A 17,197-nucleotide genomic window follows, 5' to 3' on the forward strand; every position below is an offset into this window, starting at 1 on the left:
CATTGCAGTTGGCCGGTGTGTGCGTTCACGTTGATTACGAGAATGGTGTATATGAGAGTGAAGGTTTTATGGATATAGGATAATGGTGTATATGCAGCGTATATGCAGAGCTTTCCACCTTTGTTGATCAGATATCCATTAACTGATCTTCCTCTAGTAATCCATGAACTTACCTCTGTTAGAATCATGAGCTTTTACCTTTGTTGCTTCAAAAGCATAAACAGAGAACCAGAAGCAGAGTTCCAAGCTATTTAAAAGGCGCAGAGGAAAATCAAACCGAAAGCATTCAGCAGTAGAGTAAATTGACCAGCAGGATTGATAATGGAACAAACCACTACCAACACCAGACTTCGAAGATTTATCTACAATTCAAAGGACTCACGACTTGAATAAAGCATAGCGTTCTCCAAAACATAAAATGATAGAAGTCAATTGCTTAGCTAGAGTACATAGTAGTAGGTATTATGCCATTAAACAACAAAACACCACCGAGATCATATCTCCATCTCTATTCGAATGCCCATTGGTTCTCACGACGCACCTCCTCCTCTTCCTCCGGGGTGAAGTCATTCTTGATATTGAAGGTCTTCCTGATCTCCTCAGGTGTCTTTCCCTTGATCATATCCGCAACAGTCTGGCATGTCAGGTCCAGCAGATTCTTGATATTCAAGTAGTTTGCAGCCTGTCAATCAATACCATCATGTAAAACCAGTAAGCAATATCATCCCACTCCAGATATCAATCCGAAAACAAAACAAAAAAATTTATACACTGCAGCTCCTACACAAGCATTTACACACCCAACTCAACCCACCAACATCATCATCAACACCTTATAGTCGAAACAAAAGAAAACCCCCAATCACAATAATCCGAATCAAAATAGTCGAAATTAGAGTATCAGATTCAATCACGCAAGAAAACCCCCAAATTCAATAACCTAACCCTAAAATCTCACCAAACAAAATCAATTCCCAAATTCCGAAACCCTAAAAAAAAAACAAAAAGACGACAAGAGAGAGAGAGAGAGAGAAACGCACCAAGATTAGATCGAAGAGGGTGGCCTGGTCAACCTTGACGAAATCCTGGTCCCAGACCTTGAGCTCCTCCTCGGTGACCTTCTCGTCGGGCTTAGCAGCGTCGACGTGTTTCTTACAGTACTCGATGACCTTGGCCAAGATCTTGCTGGTGACGTTGGGCAGAGGGATTCCGTTATCGGCGCAGTCGTCCTCGATCATGTGCTTGATCGTCTGCGACTCCAGCGCCACGGCCTCCTCGACCTCGAACGACTCGCCGTCCGAGCTCTTCAGGGTGATCTTCTTCGCCGACGACGACATGGTTTCTTGAAACGGCAGCGTTTCAAAGAAAAGGGTTTGAGTGGATTTGGTATCGGGGAGGTGAACACAATAATAATGTGGAGAGAGAAAACAAAGGGGTTTATTTATAGAAGGAAAGAAAGGGTTGTACTTGGGACTTTAGAGTAAGGAGAGTACGTGTCGGATCGGGATTGGGTGGGAGATGGATTATGCCCGGAATAGGAAAAGGTGCGTCCTCCAAAGGGAAAGGGCATGGCCTTTGGAGGTTTTTCTCTTCTAGGAGAGTTTATGATGAGAAAATTTCAGTTTCATTTTAGATTTGGTACTATTTTGATGATCGATCTTGTAGTTTTTCCTTCGAAATGTATCACGATAGGGCGGAGACACCGGAGGCGGGCGGCGGTGGAGGCAAGAGTGTATCGGAAATGGGTGGAGATCAGGTGGAGGTACAAAGGTTTAGAGGTGAAGTATGGAGTTATGGATCATTGGCTCGATTCCTAGGAATTTATTTGGATGGTTAGCGTGAACGTGGAAGTACATCTTCTAACAAGAGAATCAAGGCATATAGTTGTTCTTCAACATATTGATAATGATACATCAAGTAAACTAGTTCGATTCAGATGTAGACCCATTTCATGTATTGTAGAATAATTTGTGACCACTACTTTTGTATATCAAATCTACTTGATGCAATGATACATTGATGAGCCCTTGAAATTTCATGTCAAGGTAACTTGATGTATGAACATTAGGCGTACAAAAAATAATCTTCACGGATCATACACATTACCTTGTATCAGTTATCTTGTACCGTTTGTTGCTTGCAGTTATTTCAGGTCTACATAGTGTACCAAATTATGGCATCGAAGGTCATCTTCCATAATATATAAAACAAGATTATGTGATCATTTTCTATATCTCTGTACAAATCTTTAAGCAACCCACAAATGTGGATCCATATTCCATAGCCAGCCACGAGGAAGTAAACACACGCACATAAAATCAATCGGTTAAGTCAAACACTTCTATACTAATTTTCGGAAGGATACAAGAAAGTCTATGATACACAAGGTCCTGACTCTAAGAAATAAAGAACAAAGAGCTAATTTACATACGAGTAAATTTTGACGACGAATATGTTTCCCTGTAACACTGGCAACTAGCCATTACCTCTACATATGGTGTGTACATATGAATCTCAAAATACTGAATAGTGCTTGATTTATCGCTTAGGCTTCCATGTATTGTGAGGGTGGAGGGCTAATTTTTGTCTTTTCAGGACCTGCAAGGCAGTTTTGTAACAAACACTTAGCAAGTTGGTTGACTAGTGATCAATCCAAAATTAGATTTCTCAATACTGTGTTAACCACCAGATTAAGGGTGAGGTTCAAGAAAAGATACAAAGGTCAAAACATGGAAGAGCGTACCATATGTCATCCCCCGTATTTCGACTTCTCGCCACTCTTGGACAAGGGCACAGCAGCAACACATAAAATGTGAAAGGAAATCATCAATGAAGCCTCCCTGCAAAAGCAAGAAATTTCATAAGAAAGACTATAATGGAGGACAATCATTAGATGTCGCTTGTGTGGATGTATCAAGTCAAATATAAAGTAGTAACATCACTAACATGACAATACCGTTTATAAGTCCAAATGCTGAGATGTAGGTATGTTTTAAAACTTGATAACAATGATCTATGATTGTCATACACATTAGGAGATCGACACATCCAACAGATCGAGGTGAATGATCAGAATGGATGCATGTCATGTCTCATAATGCATGCAGCCAGAAGATCCATACTATGCAGTGGGGACACTAAAATTTTAATTTGCAGTCCAGGAAACAGGAAAGAATTACCGAGATATTCAATGTCTTGCGAAGTTTCCTTCTAATGCAGCATGTGTAGCAACAGCATGACAATATTAATGAATACGCCATCAATTCATTACATGCTTCACCTGAAGCTGTTAATCATCAGGAAAATAACATAGAATCAGCAGCCGTGTGTAGAATGTGAAGCTTGCAGCAATGGATTTCTACAGTAGAAAGAGAAAGTGATGGACAGGCTGATTTGTGTTATGTACTCCACAAGCCATCAATGTTATGGCCTCATGACAACTATAATCGTATTGTAACTCAACAGTTGTCACCAGAATATCATGCAAAGCCTCGCTGAGTGCTAGAGAACATAAAAATGAGTCTAGAAGATTCACTGGTAAAATTTGTCAGCACTCAGTATTGGCCTTCTATAAGTAAATCTTCCATATCAACCTTCATAAATCATTTGGCCTTCTATAGGACTGCATCTTATGGCAAAACTGGGACCAGACAATTCAGACAACATAACAATCTACTAATCTAGACTATACTCCAAAACACAATACACACTTGGCATTTATTCAGGAATTGTACCAGCTGTAACTTAGCACGCATATAATAGCACAAAGCGATTAGAATCCAGGTTTCCACAAACTCAAGTCATTCAGTCAGAAATTTCATCCAAAGCCATCAGAGACTGAATCATGCTAAAACTCTAAATTCTATACTATCAAAGTAAAACAATTAAGAAACACAGAGTGCAATGCATCTGGATGTGGTCTGAATTTACAAACTCCAAATCTATCCTGTGTATCCTTTTTACTGTTAGCTTCATACACATTGTTTGACCAATCTCAAAGCTTATACGGTACCTTTATAGTTTATAGTTTAAATTCAAGTTCAAAAGTCCAGAACCAACTTACACATGTGCCTGTTAGTTGCCACAGTAGCAATTTTTGAAAATGTCCCACAAGGATAGAAGAATGTCTTGAAACCTGCAAAACAAATGACCAGATTAGATAAATGGAAACATTATATCATACAGACAACAATTTGCCCATAGAGGACTTGAAATAGAGGATATATTAGTGCACTGTGTCTTATAAAGTTATAACGCACTTGTTTCTCAACCCCAGCCCTGACCACATACATAGTTATAGAATATTTATCACTTGAACTTACTTTGAAATGCACCATAGACTCATGAAAGACCCTATCCTAGATCTATTAAATCTTACACATGCATTTTCATGTGCATTGGGAAATGAGAGTTAAACAAAAATTACTCTTTAGTCATTTTCTCCATGTATTAGAATAGACAGCATGAAAAACAAAACCTGAATTTCCCATTAAGAGCAAAAACAATGTATGATCTTGCATTCTTGTTAACCCACTTCTACACTAAAAGCGAGAAAGTACTTACACAAAGATGGTTCTGAGCAACAACCTAGAAGATCAGTATTCCATTCTCCATGGTGATGTGAACCTCTGTTTGACAAGAGATCATGTCCAGAAGAAACTGAAGATGTGTTTCTGCAGAAAATAAAATTGGCATCAAGAAATAGAAATATATAAAATCCATTCACCAGCAAAATTGAAAACGGGTATTATTTGACATTTTGAGGTTGAGTACTAACAAGATTGAAATTGGCATTAATATCAACAATATTAAGTTCACCAAATGCAACACCAAAATTTTGTATGCTCTATGAAGACGGCATATAAATTACAGATAATACTAAATCAACAGAGAACTAACCTAGAGATGTGAGATTCACTCTTCTTGTAGCTTTTTTCATCAGATGAATGTACACTCTCACTATTGACGTCTGAATGATCCCGCTCTATTTTCTTCTGATTTTTTTCAGGCGAAGAGTTTGCAGCTACAGCTTCTGTCACTTCAATCAAACGCTGAATCACTTCACATTGACTCACATCATAAGTAGCTTGCGACCGCTGTAGTTCAAGTTGAAGTTTTTCATTTTCCTTTTCAAGCGCCTTGCAAAAAGGCAAGTTCGGATAGGAGCACGAAAGCGTTTTCTTCAACACTACAGTATCGTGTTTAGAGGGATCTGGTTTAAGGATCACATCCTGCACTTTCCTGTCCTCTTCATCCAATGTGTACTCACGTTGATCCAGTTCAATGTCTTCCAGTCTCTCCTGCGGTCATTACAGAAGAATTAATGAATTAAAATCAGGCAACACCAGAGCAGAGATACCTAAAAAAACAGTTGGTATTCAGGTATTGTAAGCTAATAAAGTAGTTTAATTCTACATACGGGAGAAGATGCAGATTCTCATTTATTCAGGGGTGAATCAAAGGTAATGCAGCTGCATGTCTTGTCAATGAAGAGTTGAAGTGCTAATTGTATTACATAGTTAGAGTTCAAGAAACTTTTCAGATGTTTTTTTTTTTTTGAAACAGAATTCTCAGATTTAATTATAGAGCCTAGATTCCGTTCATTCATTAAAAGTCAAGGTGCATTGCCCAATCTGGGTCATGTCTACAAATATCAGTGAAAACTGAAAGTCATAACTATAAGATGATAAGAAAAACATTGAGAAGCTTCACACAACCTACTCTCCATCTCTTAATTCTTCGTCAAGATACTGAAATACACAACCTTCTCAAAGATTCACAGCAAGTCTGTCACCTAACGTCTTAACAAGCTGACAGTTAAACTAAAACTTTAAGTCGACTAGACCTCCCAGCTACTTGCTCACAGTAATCCATCTTTGTCTCTGTAACCCTAAAGATTGAGTAAGTTGGACCTCCAACAAAGAAGTGAAGCATAATTTAAATTGACGATCCAACAAGTTTCTGAGACTAAGAGTCTACAGAGAACCTTTGCACACAATTGTTATCAACAGTGGACGGTATGTAATCCCCCAAACAAGGACAACCCAACAAAAGTTGTCAAATCCTAAAGCAAAACAGGGAAAAAACAATAACAATAAAATGGAAAATCAAGAACAAGAACAAACACTAAAAATAAATAAAAGTAAAAACATCAATATACCCTGACTCGAGCATTGTCGACTAGAGTAATCAACGGCACAAGCTTCAAGTATCTATCAATCTCATTCTGCGCCTTCCTGAACTGATACACAATATTCCATCCCATTGCAAGCAGATACAAATAGCTCCGGTCCTGGCAGCTGTTGACCAAAATGTATGACCTCCTCAGAGCCTCCTCCAGCTGCTCCAACGGCTCTCGAGTCTCCGGATACCTCTTGAGCTCCGAGATCTTGAGTTGCTCCAACAGATTCCCGATCAGCTTCAAATGCTGTGCAAATTGCCTGCAGTTCTTCTTGTGCATTCTCGCCGTCGCCGCAGCCTTGACAATCATTCCGATCAGCTTCACGGCGTCCAGCCCCGTCAGCTGAGCCACATTGGCAATGTCTCCGAAATGGTCCCATGACGCCATTTTCGCCTCTCAAAAGCTTCAAACCTCAATTTGACTATAATTTAGACCAAAATTGCGGTGAATTTCAGACACGCTTCTGTTCTCAGGCCGGATCAGAAGCTCCTTCGCCGGAAGGAAACGTCGGGAATTCCATTTCGTTTTACAGAGATCTTCAGCCTGTCTGAGCTCAACAACACTTAAGAGCTATTGCATTTAAACTGCAGCCAAAAAAAAGAAGCAAAGAAAATCAGATAACGAAAATCTTCAATCTCATGCTTTACGCTTCTTGACTCGCTTTTCAACGCTGAATTTATAAAGAGAAAAAGAAAAAAGAAAAAAGAATTCCGTTGTTTGCTTTATCCCTTCAACAAGAAGAAATCATACAACAAAAAACTGTCACCTCGCCGGAATCTTGACTCCGGTGAGAGAATATGCAAACTCCGATCAACAACAAAAAGTTGAAAATGCAAAATGAGAGTGAGGCAGTGAGGAGTTTTACCTTTGTTTCAGTGGTGTGAAATTTTTCTGAAATCCTTGGGGAGTGGGATGTTTGTTTGTGTTAAATTAATGCATGAAACTGGAAGAAAAGTTAAAGAGGAGGCATCGGAGTTTGAGAAGCGCAGGGCATTGCTTTGCGGGCACGAGTTTCTTCTTCTTCCTGCTCCCTCCTCTTTTTCGCTCTGTGGATTTTGGAAGATTTTGAGCAGAGAGGAAAAAAGCAAAGTGAAAACTACCACTCACTCCTCTCACTCTATATCTTCTTCTTCTTCGTCTTCCTCCTAAATTTTTCTATAATATAAAAAAGGCTTCGGTGTAATTTGTCCCTGTGTTGTTTTGCAGGGATGTGAAAGCTCTTCACGCCACGCCATAGATGGGAAGGATTAGTGGAGTAACGAGTAGATTTACGTATTTGCCCACGCTTTGGTCTTTGGGTTTACGACAATGCCGACTACCTTCTGGCCGACGGTAACGGCGACGTTAAAACAGTCAAAGATTAAACCCTTAAAATCTGATCTACACATTACTTCTGAGACAAAAGTGAAAATTGATATTCGTAGTGTTTGGTCCACGTTATTGTAAAAAGAATATAGGACTCGTTCTGCAAACCGTACCCAAAAGATTTTCATGTAGTGTAGTTGTTACCAAAATGCTAAGATCCGTGTAACTCTTATACTGGATTCGTAACGAAAAACGAAATACAAGGTTGTAATTTTATCAAAGTGGAAAAGAGCAACACCTCTATCAAGTTTCATAATATCAAATAATTTAAAAAATACATAAAATGAAACCGATTTACAAACTTTTTTTATTTTGTTGCTAACATAAAATATATATCAACTGCAATCAAATTAAATGAGAATGAGACTAATTTTCCCTTATTATATGATCATGTGTTATTTTTCGAAAGCTCAAGTCACTGATCTGAAATGTGAAAGCTCTTGCAAATTCTTTTGTCATCATCATCATCTTCTCACATACCTTCAGAAATGAATTTTCTTACGGATACTTTTATTTCGGTTGGTCACTCTTTTTGCTCGGTGATGTATTGACTTTTATTTGGGTTGGTCACTCTCTTTGCTCGGTGATGTATTGGCTTCATGATTTGACAATTTTTTTTGTCACGTTAGCTTGCTCAACACATATTAAGAGTTGAAAATATGTTAAAATCATCATGAACTATCTTGACTGTTATAAGGTGTCCTCGTCGATTTTTGGTATTTTGATTGTGCAAATACCAAGAGTTTGGAGGGCCTAAAGATAATTACACCAGCTAAGAGAGCATTTTCAGCTCATTTATGATTTATCTATTTTACCTTACACTATGGCAGAGTGATTGATGGTAATTAGTGTTTAGGCAACATTTTATCGATGGAAACAAGGTGACAGCTCAACCGACGAAGCCATTGAGAAGGAGAAGGGTAAAAACGTAAATAACTAACGTTTAAAGCATTAACTATAAACAGAAACACACCGCATATACTAATGGGGCTTTAGTGGGCTCAACATCAATTCTCTGGCAACTGCCAAGTGGACCCGACTATTGTACGACCGTGACATACTCCACATGACAGTCATGCCACGTGTACTCGTCTAGCTTTTTCAGCACAACCCCGCTGATAGCTCTCCCTGCCCCCTCTTGTACATGTTTTAATATCAGAAATACCAACAAATTTATTTATTTGTATATTAAAAAAAAAATTAATCAATTTTTTTTATTTATTTGTTTTCTTATCGGCTCATCTAAAACACAGAGAATACGAATATTATTACATTAACGGAAAAACTATATTGTGGGACAAAGCCAACAAAACAATTATTGGACCAAACATTAGAGATGGTGTGGTGGGATCATACTATGTTGCAAGTTTAGCGAACGTTAATGTGGTTATTCTCGTAGTAAGACGTATTTGGTTCGAATCTCGACCCTCAATAAAAGGCTATACTTAAAACTATTCATGGGGTTCTTTTGGTACTATGAGGTATTTGGTTTAAATCACATCGAGAGGTCATACTTGAAATTATTCCCAACCAAAATCAGCACGATTTTTTATTGATGTCGTTGATAATGAGCATTATTGTATTGAATTGTCCTCTAGATCGGACTCAAAAGAGAAGAAAACAAATTGTCGAGACATAATGAAGAAATGTGGTAGGGATGCCAATTATATGAAGTTTTTGTAATAATATGTTGGTTGATATATATTTGGTTTGCTTCATCATTATGTTGGATTAGAGATCTATACATCAAAAACTTTTATTTGATAACGATTTAGGAAAATCTTAATTTGGGTCTACGTCTTTTATTTTGGGGTGTATTTTGTATTCATCATATAAAGTGGCAAATTTTGTCTCAACTCCTAGCCATTCCTTAAATTTTAGAACCATAACGACCTTCCAACTAATTTTTTTTAGTTGATCTTTAGTTCGGTTGGTTTAGTTCAATCTTTTGAAATCTCAATATGTTATTAACATATCAATGTGATTAAGAGAAAACAATCACTTTGATGAGTACAAATATAGGCGTTGTTCATTTCAAGATGACGTGTTACTCAACTTCATAATTTTTTTTTATATGATCAACTACGGTATATGTTTTATGGGCTTAAGAACTAATATGTGTCGAGGGGTCATGTGAAAACGTTTTCTCCCCATGGTCACCCAAGAATATATTGAGATTTAAACTCCAATCAACGTAGACGGGTTTCAAAAATTTGGGTATATGAGTTCCACACCTAAGCTTTTACCAACTCGACCACTTGTGACGGTTTCATAATGTAATTTTGACGAGCACAAATCTAGTTGTCTTTGTTAATCTTTTTCCATAAATTTTAAACAAATAAAAAATAAATCTAAAATAAACTGCGCCCCCATTTATGTCATAAGCGATTCCTAGAAGACCCGCCGCTACTTCGTGCTGCAAAATGGAAGATTTCGACTTCATGGAGAATGTATCTGATCACAAGCCCTAAAGAAATACTTTATACCGACAAACCCTTATGGCCAACTAATTATCCCAATATGAATCTTAATCACGGGTGTTAATTATCACTATAAGACATAGCACACCCTCTAAGCCTAATCCCCATGAACAGAAGCACCTACACCAATTGAACTTGAGTCAATAGCACAACAATATTAAACCTCAAGTTGTGTATCCTAAACCCTAAGTCCATTTGTTAATATCAAACCCTATTCTTATCTTACACATGTATGATTCACATGTATAATTTGTACCCGTTTCAATATGGCTGAATGGTGGACATGTGAAATGGTGGAACAAATTAGGTACTAATTAAAAAGAAGAAGGGACCGATAGTGTGTATGTATTGGGACCAATATCTTGATTATAAAACAAATTGGGTGCTGTCTTCCTAAGCTTAAGGACATGAAAATGATGTACTATAATATATAACCATGCACTTTTTTGGTAAATTGGTGAACCTAAAAGTATATGTTCCATAGAAAATGAAGGTGCAGAAAAGGTTGGCCTGAACAAGATTACAGGCTGTGTGGATTCAACTATGAGTCTCTGATACCCAAAAATTGAATGTATTTTCAATTCTCTTCCTTTTGCCTTTTGGGATTGTATAGTATTCTGGGGTGTACACAGAAAGTATGAACCCTTTTGAGTTTTGAGTGGTGTGAGTGTGACCCATATTGCTTATGGCCAATAAGTAATAGGTTCGTGGTGGAAGGAGGCGGTTGCCACTGGAGAGGGGTGAGCTTAGCTATAGATATGGCTTCCATTGACCCAGCTACATGGAATAGCACTACCTATGATCTGCTATCATTGTCTTTGTGTTTGGTCACCCACGGAGAGCATGAACATGCAGAAGAAACCCAGTATGAAACCTTCTAGGGTTGGAATTATTTGATTTCATGATGATTACATATGTGTCGAGATTCTTTTTTTGGTTTTTAAAGTGGTGGCTGAGTGAGCTACTAGTAACTTTTGAGGTTAACTTTGAGGTTAAAAGTAATTTAGGTATGGCCCCTCCCATATATATTCGAACCATATATCCGGAGAAGTCACGCAGTGTTCATCCCACTTGTAGCTTAGTATGTATGTCTATTGGGTAGATTATTTATTTAGTTTTAGTTTACATAGTTTATGAATTGAATATATAACATGTACTAATCCCAGCTCATTTTAACATAATTTATGAAGGGCGATGGTATTAACACACCCTCATTTTTGCTATTAACACACTATCTTTGCACCTTGATCTGTAAGGATCAAATTTACATTTCTAACATTGAAGGATCAAGTTATGTATTGAGCACTCGCTTTAATACCCATCAAGCAACTATTCATTTTAGTATGACGCTCGGTTACAGAACTCAAGTGAACATGAAATTACTCAATATTGAAAACAATTACGTATAACTTTTAATCGGTCACAAGTGTGAATTGATAAACTATAAAACAAACCTGACCATGTAAATCTTTTAACCTAAGTACATAAAATACAACAATATAAATGAAGAATCTTTGTACCGTCTTCATTTAACTTTTACAGATCTTTCCATGACTTTGTAATTGAATATTTGGGAAGGGGTGAAAACCCAGAAGAAAATATTTGACAAAGGAGCTGGCTGTTGGGACTTGGTTGTCAACTCGTGATTACCATAGGTTGCATGGCTCCTTAAGATGAATGATTAGAGTAACATGCTACCAATTATTATTAATACATATTTGGCTACCAATTGAGCTTAGTCCTTTTATCTTCTGGAAAACTATGTTCCAATTCCTAATGGTAAAATGGCCATTGTCAATAAGGAAATAGTGACCGCCTACCATTTTTCTCCACTCGTTGAACATTACGTGCCCTAAGAGCAATGGCAAAAGGATACATGCTTTTGATAGAGCCATTTTTGGTTGTGTACCTAACAATGGATGTGGTGGAATTGTCAATGGCTAGCTATATTTGTTTGCACTCGTTGAGGCTAAACCCACTTTTTGGGTGGCCATTAGCATACACCATGCGTTGTTGTGGGTATCATTTGTCTTGCAAGTTATGTGAATCCCATTTGATATGTAGCCGCCTAAGGAGTCTGTTTCAATCTTCAGTTTTGGGGGTCTTCCTTAACAAAAACACATTGAGGATGATTGGTCTTAAGGCAATGCTAGCTCACACTACTTGTTTAAGATGACTTTGAGATAAATAGATGATGTATTCAATTGACATCATAGGGTATAATTTAATTATTTAACTGTAAGTGTTTAAACATTGTACGTGGTGTTTTTGGTTGCTCGTAATTTAAGAGTATCAAACACATACAGTTACATGAAGCACTCATTGTCGCCTCATACACTATAAGAAACCATGTTGTGTGTTGTGGGTTGTCCTCAACATTGTGTTCAATCTCAACACAACATGACCCGATCAACCATTTAATTGTATCCTTAATTAAAATTTCAAAGTGGAATAGTTGTACAATATGTAGGAATGGTTATGATAGGATACAAACAGTACGTCGTGTTAATACATTCAATTCGAATAATTCAAATAAATTTAAACTATCTTCTAATGGATATATAGATTATGACAAAATACTATTAAATTGATTATCGTCACATTCTAATGTGCCAACTTGTGTTGTGTTGACGAGACTTCGTACCAAAAAATTACATCGACCCATAAATAAAACAAATAAGAAACCCAATAAATTTAGTAATGGTATATATGGAGATGTAATGTCATGGTAGCACTCACTAGTCACTATCTTAATTCCATTTTGGAATCTCGTTCAACTGGGAACTTGATGGATACCTTGTCGTGTAATTCATACAAGAGTGATTTCTTCAAAGTTCTATCTTCTCGTAGAAATCACATTCGCTTTAACGGCATGTTCAAGATAATGATGATTTGGGAGGGAATTGAGGGTGAAAGGTTTTCCATTGTTTGTTGGAGAATCCATCATGCTATTACGATTTATACATGTATGCGGATTTGTGTTTATCCATCATAAACTGGTTGACCTAGGTTTCATACATTTATACATTAATTAATGGAATCATATTGTTACTTACAATACTCCGAGGTTGATACCGATAATATCAATTAGTGCTAATGATATCAGAATGAAGTTTTTTTTTAAAAACAAACTTTTTATTAATAATTCACACACCCTACATATGTCAGTGAGGTTTGAACCCATAACCTCAAAGTTGTCAATTAAACGCTCAAGAAAAGAAAAGAATAAGAAAATAATGCTCGTCTCGGAAAACATTTTTACCAAAATGAAAACACTCGTTTACAATCATGATAGTTGACGTCAACTATCTTGATTCTTACTATTTTTACCTCTTTTTTTCCTACTTTCTTCACATTTAGTAGTTAATCGGAAACCATTAGCCTTCAGCCGGTCGACGTCGATCCTATCCTCCTTTTTACATTAGTTTTATGTGCTTTGCCGGAAACCGTTGAGGGTCTGGTTTGATCGAGTCCTTCGAACAGGAACATTGGGTCTGGGTCTAGCTTTGGGCTCATCAAGTGGTCTTGGTCAAAACTCTCTGCACTGAAAATTGAATCTGGCCTACATCACTACATGTCTGTCTTCAATTTTGGCGCACACTTTCAGCGCCTTCCTTTCAGAGCCTTCATTTACTTCTTCATTTTCCTAATATCAGTCAATTGTAATTATTGTGTTCAAACTCAATCGTAACCGACCCTAACACACATGGGTCAGATGGTTCTTCAAAGACCAAATAGAAAGTTTGTAACACCCTTCTCAAAAACTCTAAATCATCGTTCATGTTACGTCTGTTCGATCTATTTGACATCGTTTCTAAAAAACCCAAAATGTTAAATCTCATTTCAAATTTTACCGAGTAAGAACTTTTAGCACTTCTGAGTTCTGACCCTGGTAGAAGTAATTTCAAACATGTCCATGTTTACCTCCAAGGTTAGAAATTTCACCATGGTAATATTTCAAATTTTGTTTGAAACTTCAGTTGACCACATTGCCCTCGTCACATTAACCCAGAGAAGCGCCACTCACGCATGGGTAATGCTGACATAAAGGGTCGATTCTGTACTTTCAGCGCATTCAATCCTGCATCATGCGATGGGCCTGATAAAGCCAAACCCACCCACTCTCCCACCTCTCACACCCCCCGAGATACCTAAAGTACCCCCACCTTTCACACATACCAATATTCCCCAAACCACCCTCCACCGCCAGGGGCAACACCGACCATCCACATCATTTTCCCTTCCCTCTCAAACACGTGAATATTCTATTACTCCCTCCAAACATTAAAAAAATTAAACAAGGGGAACCACGCAATTTCCGCCATCCGATAAGGCCCAGTAAATATTCAGCCAATAATGTTCTGCCACGTATCCCCCAGCTGGGATTATTTATGTAAATCACAGTTTTTTCTACGGTTTTTTGCTTTCGTCTTTTAGCGACTGTTAAAAAGCCTTGGCGGGCAAATCGTATCAATTTCAAAACCAAAAGGAGGGCAAGTGAAAAAAAACCCTAGCGGCCCCTCATTTCTCTTTCTCTTTCTCTCCTCCATTTCGCTCTGCTCCTCAATTTTTATTTATTTTTCATTAATTTTATTTCTCTGGTTTTTCTCTCAAATCTTGAGGCTGTGCTGCTCGTGAGTCTCGGATGTCCGATTTGATTTTGATTTAAATTAATACGGCGTCGTTTTCTGGAGCTAGGGTTTCGGCGGAGTTCGATTTAGGGTTTCTGTTGGTGGATTTCGTTTTCGTAATTTCGGCTGGAATTGGAGCGATCTGGAAGCCTAATAAGGTAAGTACTTAGCCTCGTGCTTGGATTTGATGCGCAAAATTTGGTTTTTAATTTTAGTACTGAAGCCAGATTTGAATGTTTACATTTCAGGTTTTGTGATTGTACATCGAAATTGGGTATTTTATTGGGTATGAAAATTGGGGATTTTGGGAGGTTAATTTAGGGTTTTGGATAAGAAATAGGGGGAAAATGGGGAAGGTTTCGCCGAAAGAGAGGGGTGTGAAGAATTCGAAGCAGAGAAAGGGCTCCAGGGGGTCAGGGAAGAAGTATCTGAAGCCGGGGGCGCTTGCTCAGCTTAAGTACAGCAAGGCCAGTTCGGCGAAGGCGTGTACTGATCTGGGGAGGAAGAGAGTGGCTGTGGTGGAGACGAAGAAGGGTGATGATGTTGATTTGGGGATTGAAGATAGGGGTGTTATTGATAGGAGCCCTTTGATGCTTTCACCGGTGAATTTGGTTAGGCAGAGTAGTTTGTTGAAGACACCGAGGAGCCCTTTGATGTTGTCGCCTGTGAATCTGGTTAAGCAGAGTTGTTTGCTCAAAACACCAAGGACTCCTCTGATGTTGTCTCCTGTGGATTTCGTTAGGCAGAATAGTCTGACGAAAACACCAAAGACCCCCAGGTTGGAAGATTGTGACTCGGAGTCCAGGCTTGAGTCGCTTCCTATGGATTTACTGGTATGCTATATTTGACTTCCTCGTTTATCTATTGACTTTATAGTTTTCAGTAACTTTCTTTGTTTGCTGTACTTGTGTCTGGTTTATATGTGGATTCGGAATCATTTTGTTCATTTTGGGAATGTTGTATGTGTTTTGCTGCTTATGTTCTGCATTGGCAATACAATCGATAGAACCTTATGCTTAAGGATTGATTATACAGACAATAAAGGATATATAGTGAGTTGGATGTTGGAGCTTTAATATATGTGGCTTGCGGGTAATTCATTATCTATACAGTTAGTCAGTTAGATGATTTAATTTCTGGTTTTGTTGATTTTAGTGCGTCAAAGAACAGTCTTTAACTTAGTTCTGAATGCTTGAGCTCAATTATCTTTGGACATCCTTGGTTGAATTTCTTGTGTCAGTGAGATAAACGTGCTTTTATCACCATTTGATCTGTTAGAACAGTCAAGTTTCTTTGAAATTTTAGAGCCTGATGAAAATGTCCCCAGCTGTTCCTCATTTGATACACTATGTTTTCTTTCCATACTGATACTGGTTCGTCTTCTTACAAAATGGAGGTTAAATTATTGTGTCACCTGCACCATGACCAACTGAAGCCAGTGTTTCATGTTTCTCAAAGAATTAGAAAAGCTGTAAGTTTCTTTCTCTCTGTATCGTATCCATTTTGGTTGCTTTCTCTCTGCATCATATCCGTTTTGGTTGTTTTCCTTATATGAAGATAAATGACCTTCCATATAAATATCATTGGCAACAGGTTATACTTGCAAGGCAGTATCACTTTAATTATACAACTCCAGATCGCTCTCGACAGGAGATGTTGAGAACGATGACGCCCCACCCCACTGAAGTCTGGCCTTTCAAAAGGTTGATATCTCAAAACAAACAGTTTTATTGCTCTTTCCTCAACTATTAGCTCTGCTCTTCACTACATTACGTTTTTAAATGGTCTTTGCAGCAAGGGAGATGGCAAGGGTACATGGATACGAAGCCCACATACTCCAAAAGCACCAAGACATGGTCCCAGGCCACCATCTCGCCTCAAAGTTTCAGAAATACGGCAGGTTGCTGCAGTTCTCTTTCAGGAGTCAAATTTCCCCTCTAGATGCATGGTGCCATCTTCCTTACCAAAACCCCTTTGCAAATCTTTGGCTTCCAATCGAGTTTTGTTCTATGAGGAAGAGTTATGTCAGGCTGTGGCTCAGAATAAGCTTCTTTAAGCTCGTCGTTGCCTCAAGTATCTGTATGTATATAGTTTGCTTGCGTTATCTATATAGGTGGCATGGTCAGGTTAGGGAGTATGAAGTTTTGTAGCTTTGCTGGGGAAGATATAGGAGATATGGAACCCTCATGTATTTGAATTAGGAGGCAAAAGAAATCAGATCATGGTGTCGGGAATAATGTTTTTCAAAACTGGTTACCTGTATATTTCCTATGTATGTTTGCTGTCTTAGCAAATAGCATTATCAACTTTGGTGTCTGTACCGAAGTCGATCTTAGTAGAAATAGTAGTTTGTCAGTTGTAAACGGCTTGAATTTTTAATATTATTTCCTTTTCAGAATTTCTTGCTTTTCTCCATGAAATAATAGTTGATATTATGAGGCAGAAGAGAATTCCTTGCTTTTCTTATTGTCAGTATCTGACGAATTCTTGAACAAACACAACCAACTCAAACCAAAAGCAATACTGTATGAGGATTACAT

At 37.9% G+C, this 17,197-nt stretch overlaps 3 protein-coding genes across 3 annotated transcripts; 1 reads left to right on the forward strand and 2 right to left on the reverse strand.

Moving 5' to 3' along the window:
- Window positions 1-257: 257 nt before the first annotated feature.
- Window positions 258-1,410, reverse strand: LOC101291371 (SKP1-like protein 1A-like). The gene is made up of 2 exons (XM_004287735.1): window positions 1,041-1,410; window positions 258-682 (listed from the first exon to the last, which is right to left on the reverse strand). The coding sequence occupies exons 1-2, from the start codon at window positions 1,335-1,337 to the stop codon at window positions 509-511; spliced, it is 471 nt and encodes a 156-aa protein (XP_004287783.1). The 5' UTR covers window positions 1,338-1,410; the 3' UTR covers window positions 258-508.
- An 837-nt stretch (window positions 1,411-2,247) lies between these two features.
- On the reverse strand, window positions 2,248-7,317 carry LOC101291662 (protein MID1-COMPLEMENTING ACTIVITY 1-like). Its single transcript, XM_004287736.1, has 8 exons — window positions 7,047-7,317; window positions 6,161-6,765; window positions 4,900-5,300; window positions 4,564-4,673; window positions 4,064-4,135; window positions 3,180-3,286; window positions 2,744-2,840; window positions 2,248-2,598 (listed from the first exon to the last, which is right to left on the reverse strand). Exons 2-8 carry the CDS (start codon window positions 6,566-6,568, stop codon window positions 2,546-2,548), a joined length of 1,248 nt encoding a protein of 415 aa, XP_004287784.1. The 5' UTR covers window positions 6,569-6,765; window positions 7,047-7,317; the 3' UTR covers window positions 2,248-2,545.
- A 7,242-nt stretch (window positions 7,318-14,559) lies between these two features.
- Window positions 14,560-16,996, forward strand: LOC101291957 (F-box protein At4g35930-like). Its single transcript, XM_004287737.1, has 5 exons — window positions 14,560-14,815; window positions 14,906-15,490; window positions 16,054-16,128; window positions 16,251-16,360; window positions 16,452-16,996. Exons 2-5 carry the CDS (start codon window positions 15,005-15,007, stop codon window positions 16,711-16,713), a joined length of 933 nt encoding a protein of 310 aa, XP_004287785.1. The 5' UTR covers window positions 14,560-14,815; window positions 14,906-15,004; the 3' UTR covers window positions 16,714-16,996.
- The last annotated feature ends 201 nt before the right edge of the window (window positions 16,997-17,197 follow it).

This window comes from Fragaria vesca, linkage group LG1 (assembly GCF_000184155.1).
Source record: "Fragaria vesca subsp. vesca linkage group LG1, FraVesHawaii_1.0, whole genome shotgun sequence".
NCBI lineage: Eukaryota > Viridiplantae > Streptophyta > Magnoliopsida > Rosales > Rosaceae > Fragaria > Fragaria vesca.